This window comes from Hylaeus volcanicus, chromosome 2, assembly GCF_026283585.1.
Source record: "Hylaeus volcanicus isolate JK05 chromosome 2, UHH_iyHylVolc1.0_haploid, whole genome shotgun sequence".
NCBI lineage: Eukaryota > Metazoa > Arthropoda > Insecta > Hymenoptera > Colletidae > Hylaeus > Hylaeus volcanicus.
In genome coordinates, this window is record NC_071977.1 from 15804642 (window position 1) to 15812983 (window position 8342).

Below are 8342 nucleotides of genomic sequence, written 5' to 3' on the forward strand. Positions count from 1 at the left end.
GTGAGGTTCCACGGTTACTCATTTCTCAATGAACCATGGATCGTCGACTATTATTTCTCGTTTTATTCGCGTTTACAATGATAAAGTGCGAAGATAACATCGAAAATGCAACCGATGCAAATAGCAAGAAAGTGATTCTAGAGACCAAAGACGATGAAGCAATTGACACAAATGCAACTGAATCACCTGAATCTAAATCTCCGCGCATATGCCAAGTATGCAATTGCACGAAAGGTATGAGGTATTCGAATACACCACAAACGTTAACAATGAAGTCGATACATGAAAATTCATCATAGAAAAATTTATACAAATTACACAATCAAATCTGTGAAAATTCCTCGATGTAACAGAGAACCGAGTAGAACAGAATTTTATTCGAATATTACATGACGAATAAAAATTATATTTATTTGTATGGTGTATCATTATAAGTATAATATATATCAGTAATTTCATTGCATAATTTAGATTTTAATTTTTGTCAAACAAGGAATATACCAGAAGTTATTTATTTTTAATTTGATATGAAACTGGGAATTTTAACATAACATAAGTTCGAAAATGAATTACCTGTTTCGTAGCGGGTGAGATTCTAAACTGCGATGACAGGAATATGACAGCCATTTTCACCAGATGGCAATGGAATGCTAAAGTTAGCAAAGTGGCATCGTTTAAGGGAAACTTGATAGAACACATCACACCTTTTCCAATTAGTACGATTAACAGATTAATTCTGCAAGGGAACAAAATCACAAAAATCGACGACGCCGCCTTCAAGCAGATAATTAATCTCACCGAATTAGATTTGAGTCATAATGAGCTTACTAGCGAGAGCCTGAATCCGAAAGCGTTTGAGGTAACGTTGAATTATACTATACACAAACATATTTAAATAAAAAAAAAGCCAAAATAAAAAATAAATCTTGTATTTTAATTAGTATTAACCTTGGACTATTGAAGGTGTTCAAGTTGTACCCACTTTTTGGATTTTGTGACTAATTCTGTAAGAATTGCTTATCTATTATTTTGTTATTGCATTCATCGATGTATAGTATTGGGTTGTCCAGAAAGTTCGTGCCAATTTTTAAGAAAAATTCAAAGGCACATTTGAATTTTGATATATATTTATTGAATTATATGAATACCATTTTGTTTCACAACCTTTCCACCTTTTAAGGGACGGACACGTGTTAATTGTTTTTAATCATTCCAATATAAACAGACGTGTACCACCTACCAAAAATCGGCACGGACTTTCCAGACAAACTAATATATTTATAAGTACAATAATTAAAAAATAAATCCTGGGATTAATCACTAATTAATTCAGCAGTGAGAAGGTGAAATGCAATAAATAATTCAAATACTAGTCATCTTGGTTTGAAGTTTTTCGAGTATTTAAATAAATTATTCACGTAGCTCGAAATTTGAAATGAAGTAAACTCTCGTGCCAATCGAGTAGAGTTAAGAATACTTGATTAAAATGAATACAGTTTTTTTACTCGCATAGTCAACAACAAAATGTTCAGTCAACTCGGGTCAGCAAATAAATTGCGTTCATCAATCAAACTTATTGACTTATTAACTTTAGATTAGAATACGAATTCGACTTTAGAAATTCCTTCGCATTTCAGGGTAAATTTTCACTAGAGGCTTACGAACCACTAGAGAACCTGACAATCTTAACGGTGGCTTACAACAAGATCCATTCGTTCCATCAGGACCTCTTCGAGCATATGTCGAACTTGAGAGTACTAAATATGTCTCACAACTTGTTCGCGCAAATCGACTATAGGACTAGTTTAGCAATCAGCTCCATTCGACAATTAGAGGAATTGGACTTGAGCTACTGTGATTTGAAACAAATACCAGAGACTCTATTTCATACCACCAGGTAAGAACAGTACTAATAAGTAGATTGTGGAATTTAAATGTGCAAGAAACTACAAAACGCATACAGTATGCAATAATATAAAAAAATATTGAAAGTAGAGTTGATACAATATTTGCAGAGTAAAATAAATTAAATTTAGATTTAATTTTTGTAGGTACGATTGCAAAGATTTTATTTTGCATAAAGATTCTCAGGATACTAATAAGTTGCTACTTTTGTTCAAGGGGGGAACCCACATTAGGAGTCCAAGTATTAAGTGTTTTTTGCGATATTATTTTTTATAGAGAAGAATTGATTTAATGTTCTTATAACTTTGAAAATATTTTAGGTATGTTCTAAAGTACATTTGGAAATTTTTTAAATTCATTTCACACAGAAATCGTTGAAATATCGCGTTTGCATTTTTAAACAACATTTTTTCGATCAGTGGGAATGATAATTCAAAAACTAATTGACCGATCGTTTTCAAACTTTATATACGTTTACTTTATTTGAATACTTTGAATATCCCTTTGACCGTGGGACGATTTTTGCTGGAAGTTCTACGGGGCATACTAGTGCCAGGCTCGCGATCGTAGTTTACATAAATACCCCGACAAAATTTTTAAATTCGTCAAATCAATTTTTCATAAATATCTCCTTATAGAGAATGACAAGACGAAACTTTTCATATTTACAGTTTATTCATCCGGCGTTTAGTTTCAAAAATAAAAGATGAAAACTTAAAAGTTCTTTTGTCCGAAATTTAATTTGATTTTAATTTACCGGGTGATTTACGAGAAACAGAACACCTAATTATCTGAGTTCGACTTAAAAATAGAAGAAAATATTAGAGGAAAAAGTTTAAGTAAAGTACCGTTTAAGGGGGCAAAAATGAGGATATAAAAAAAATTTCCGAATTTTGTAATTTTCAAGGTTTTTTGAAGATCATCGGTAACTTTTGGATTACGTCCTATATATTCAACATCATAGGATTGTAGCTGACGCCAATACGAGTACAACGATGTGTTACATTATGACTTTCAAAGAACCTTGAAAGTTACAAAATTCGGAAATTTTTTTTATATCCTCATATTTGCCCCCTTAAACAGTACAACTTTTTCCTCTAACATTTTCATCTATCTTTAAGTTGAACTGAGATAATTAGGTGTTTTGTTTCTCGTGATTCACCCGGTATAAATCGCTGTAACTTGGCCGAATGTCATTGAAAATCTTCGAAATTTTGAACAAGAACGTAGTAGCGATATTTGAATATATGTTTGCGTTCGAAACACCTTCCAGTGAGACAATTGTTCCTTAATGTTCGAAGAAGTTCTTCAAAAATTTGCAAACCGATTTGTATACAATTTACTAAAATAGAGTATAAGTTATAAGATCGCGCGTCGTCGTCAATGATAATGATACAAGCAGCAAGGTGCACAAGGTGTTTTCAATTTTTATTTTTCAAATTTAATGTCAGATGAATAAACTGTGAATATAAAAAGAATTTGTCTTGTCATTCTCTATAAGAAGATATTTAACAAAAATTCATTTGACGAATTTAAAAATTTCGTTCTTTTGCGCGGCGCTCCGGACTTTATTTCATTACTGGATTCCGATGTAGATGTCGAAGGGAGCTGATAAAAATGGAGATTTGATCAAATCCTTAAGGTAGATGATCAATTCACGGAAGATATACAGGGTGTTCCAAAAATGTTGTAACACCTTGAAAGGGGTGGTTTGGGGGGTGATTTGAAACAACTTTTTCCTTAGCGAAAATGTTGTCCGAGACTTCGTTAAGGAGATATTAACAGAAAACTCTGACCAATCAGAGCGTGCGTATACCGTTGGTGCGGCTGTGGTGCCAATATCTTTGGATACAAGTCGAGTCACTTGTTCCCGTACGAGCGCGGCCGCTTACCCATCGCTACCACGGCCGCTCCACCAGCATCCTCGCTCTCTGATTGGTCGGGATTTTCTTTTAATATCTCCTTAACGAAGCCTCGGACAATATTTTCGCTAAGGAAAAAGTTGTTTCAAATCACCTCCCGAACCATCCCGTTCAAGGTGTTACAATATTTATGGGACACCCTGTACTATCCCAGTTCTGTACTATCCCAATTATATGTTCTTAATTGCAAAAAGTTGCACAGAAAATGGTGAAAATTAATACTTTTTCTGTATTGAACCTGAGTCGATAGATCGGAGTACGCTGATAAGAGGCTTAGATATCGTGGAGGATTACTTAGAGCTCTTTCACACGACGATACGCGTATCGCAATACGCGTATGCGATACGTATCTGCTAGCAACATACTTATGCGATACTGTATCCAACTAATTTCGTAGCACGCTGTTGATCATTTGTTTTTCAGTTAAACATATCTTCTCGTTTGAGAAACACGCGTTCTTAGTTAGTGAAAATATTTCTGAAATAATGGATGAGATTGAAGCCTTATCCATTTGGTTTCTACATAAAAAAGCTACTAAAAGGAGAAAAGTTAAGAGAAAATATTGGGTTCATCCTATTAATAATATAAGAGAAGAAACGGGAGCTTTTCATATTTTATTCGAAGAACTTTGTAACGATTCATGTAAATTCTTCAATTATTATGTCTAAAAATTTTTTATGAGGAAGGTGAACGAATTCGACGATACTGCGCAGCGTCGCGTGAATGCTCGCATCTATTTCAATGTTTCGTCGACCCCCCCAACGCAGAAAAAGTTGCCGGCGGCCGACCAACCGCGGATACCAAAAATCAGTATCGCGATACTGTATCTCGCAAGAATCGCCGTCTTTACGCTTCCATAACATTATGTGTACCATCGGTATCCTGCATACGCGTATCGCGATCTGCGTATCGTCGTGTGAAAGAGCTCTTACAGTCGTTCCTGGGGAAGGAAAGAGACACATTTAACTCGACTAGATGCTCTTTTCGCTGAAATTATAATGAATGAAATTACATATAGAAATGTTTTTTTTATACAAGGTGCAATTCTGTACATAAATAAGTTCTACAAAATATACTTCTGTACAGAACTAAATAAATTGCAAGAGAGTCGTTTCCACATTTTTGTTATTTTTCTACAATTTATTGAACACTAAAGCTACCAAGGTCGGCTAATATAAATTGTACATACAACTACATCTATGCAATTATATACATATAATGATTATAGAAGCTAGAGAGGCAAATGAAATATCAATTAAAACGTCCTCTGTTCCAATGATTATCCCCAAAAATTGCTATAAAATGATTATTAATAATTAAGTGCCTTTAGAATTAACTTTTAAGTACATGGATGAAATTGACCGGTTTGGTAGTTTCAGTGTTAATTATACGCAGAAATCTATAACAGAAAATGGAACGAACATGACGTTAATATCTTCAACAATCTTTCTATGTGAAATGTTTAGGTACCTGAAAAAATTAAATTTGAGTGGTAATCGGATCATGATCCCGCCAGTCGCACTTGGCGATGCTATCGCGTTGGAGTACCTATACATGGACGAAAATCCAATTAAAATTATCAACAATTCACACCCTTTTCCTAATATGACGAAGCTGAAGGAATTGAGCTTCTGCTGCATGCCTCATTTGACAGCGATCGGATCTGGCAGCTTTTTAGGTTTGGATTCGCTGGAGACTCTCCGAATACAAAATTGCCCCAACTTACAAGTAATCCACGAATCCGCTCTGAATTACCAGGTATTTATCTGATAAGTGATTAGAAATTAAAAGAAAAATGTTTCCGTGGTATTTGATAGTGGGAGCGAAACGTAATCAAAAGGGGTATACATTTATGCAAACTGAAACGGTAATATTATTACATTAACACTGAACCTGTCACAAACTGGTCAATTTGATCTTTGTACTTCAAACTTTCTTCAAAAATCACTCAATCATTAACAATTATTTTACTGCAATACTTAAGGACAATTTTTGTAACAGAGTATTAATTTGATTGCTGTATCAGTTTGATCTTCCTTTCTCTAATTACAAAGATATAGTTGTAAATATTACAGTTAGGTAAACACTGAAGTCGGTAATTTTAGTGTTAATTAAGTGAGTGAGTTTTATTTAATGGGTGTAGTAATTAATTCTGCGTCTTTACTTTCACATAATTATTTATAACTCTAGTTCATATAAAAATATTTACTGGCCATTTTGTCATGTCAGGGTACCAACCTTCATAGTAATGTAATTGGAATGTATGAGGAAAAATTAAAAGTTGTATGATTTTTCTTTATAAATAAATGGTAAGTTTACCTTAGAAAGGCAAATAATTAATTTCTGTCCTTAATATATGAACATATAAATAGATTCATTATAGTGGAAATCGGGTTGAAAACTTAGAAGGTTAGTAATTTAACGTAACAAAATGTCGAATAAATATTTTTACTTAAACTACAGTTATTAACTATTAAATATAAAGGCACGTAATTAATTTCTACACCTAATACAAGTGTAAGAAGTCGAATAACTCAACTATAACACCTGATGTACAATAGTTGTCTAATAACAACTTAATTTCCCATTCTCGTTTTTATTATCCATTTTTAATAAAAAAATTCATCCCCTCGAGCATTCTAGCAATAAGCTTCCAAGCATGAAAACGCGCAAAAAGCGACTGGCATTAATTAAACCTAACAAATACAAGGGAGACGTGCTTCTTCGTATATTTAATATTTTTCATCAAATCGAATTGGCATCGCGATTTACAATATAAAAGGGTATTGTCGAGATCCCCTTCTCGATTGATCTTTTCGCGTTGAAATAGCGCCAAGCGATAAATTGGCGTTCAACAGAAAGAGCAGCTTGAAAAAATGTATTGTGCTTGCTGTGATTGTAGACGGAGTCTAATGAGCCCATGTGGCCGCCACTAAAGGAACTCGTTTTATCGGATAACGCCCTGCAATATTTGCCTCAGTACCTCCTCCTAAGGTGGGACCTCCTTGAAAAATTGGATCTGACGAACAACAAATGGAGCTGCGATTGCAATAATCAATATCTGGTAAGTTCTGGCAATAACGAAATATTACGTGTACGCCTATCTGAATCGGGGGTGAAGGGGGCGGGGCAAAAATGTCGTATTGAACAGATCGATTTGATTTACAAGCTGCGCGTCAATTTGCGAATCCGTTTCCTTGATTTTAGAGTTTCGCTGGGAGAAAGGTTAATTTAAGGTGGTTCTACGGAAAAAAACTGTTTTTTTTTTTGTAGAGCACAGATGTTCAAGTACTTGTGAAATTTATAGATTTATTCATGTTAACTTATAGATTTTTAAGTATTTATGAAATTTACATCGATAATTTCACAATTTAGTTCATTTGCCATTGATAAACCTAATGCATACAGTCAGTCCTATAAGTATTGGTACTTTTTATATTTATTTAAAAAATTTGTCTACATAAAATGACAGGTTTGATGTTTCCAATGACATTTTTCTTTATATAAATATGTACATGAATATACCTCACACATGTACATATTTATAATGAAATATTTATTTAGAAACATTAAATTTATTATTTAATTTAAATATTTTATATTATTAATTTACACATTTAATTTAGACATTTTTCTTTATATAAATATGTGCATGAATATGCCTAACACATGTACATATTTATAATGAAATATTTATTTAGGAACATTAAATTTATTATTTAATTTAGACAAATTTTGTTCAATAGATATAAAGGGTACGAATATTTATAGGACCGGCTGCATTTACCCTGAAATATTTCTATTTCAATTAGAGTTACAAATAATTGAAAATAAATACACAGAATTCATTTCCACACCTAACAATTGTCAAGTTCACTTGTGGTCTGTTACAAAAATGAGGTCTCCATCCAAGAAGACCAATAACTAGTTTGGCTTCTGAACTTCGTGTATACGGGGTGTCTCAGAATTAGTGTAAGAATCGGAAATGGGGGGTAGCTAAAACGATTCCGAACCACAATTTCTTTTGCAAAAATGTCGAATTGTCAGGCCGCCACGTACGGTTGTGCAGGTTTTGCACCGCACACGCCACAGTGGGCGAAATCCGGATAAAATGGACAAAATTCGATATTTCAGTCAATTCTGCAGTAAATGTTTAGAATATTGGTATCTTTAGGTTGTTTTGGGCGTAGATTCCAAATTTTGAATCAAAATGATACCATTCAAAATGGTCGATTCAATATGATGGACCGAGAAATTAAAACTGAATGGATTTTTTTCAAAATTGATCTACATGAGTTATTAGAGATGCTGATTCTGAATTTGTATTCAGAATTGTGGAATCCAAAATAACTGATCCAACCTGGTCAAATCCGGAAGATGTGGACAAAAATAGATAACGTACTGAATACTGAATGAAATTATTTGAATACTGCTAGTCCAATGTGTGCTTTTAGGATCGCTTATTTTGAATATCAAATTGAAATTGTGAAATTAGCAATAGTGAATCTAGTATGG

General features: G+C 33.4%; 1 protein-coding gene across 1 annotated transcript; it reads left to right on the top strand.

Annotated features, from left to right (window-relative positions):
* On the top strand, window positions 1-7937 carry LOC128884907 (leucine-rich repeat neuronal protein 3-like). Its single transcript, XM_054138582.1, has 6 exons — window positions 1-234; window positions 585-859; window positions 1638-1897; window positions 5294-5585; window positions 6730-6891; window positions 7875-7937. Exons 1-6 carry the CDS (start codon window positions 36-38, stop codon window positions 7935-7937), a joined length of 1251 nt encoding a protein of 416 aa, XP_053994557.1. The 5' UTR covers window positions 1-35.
* Window positions 7938-8342: the final 405 nt, after the last annotated feature.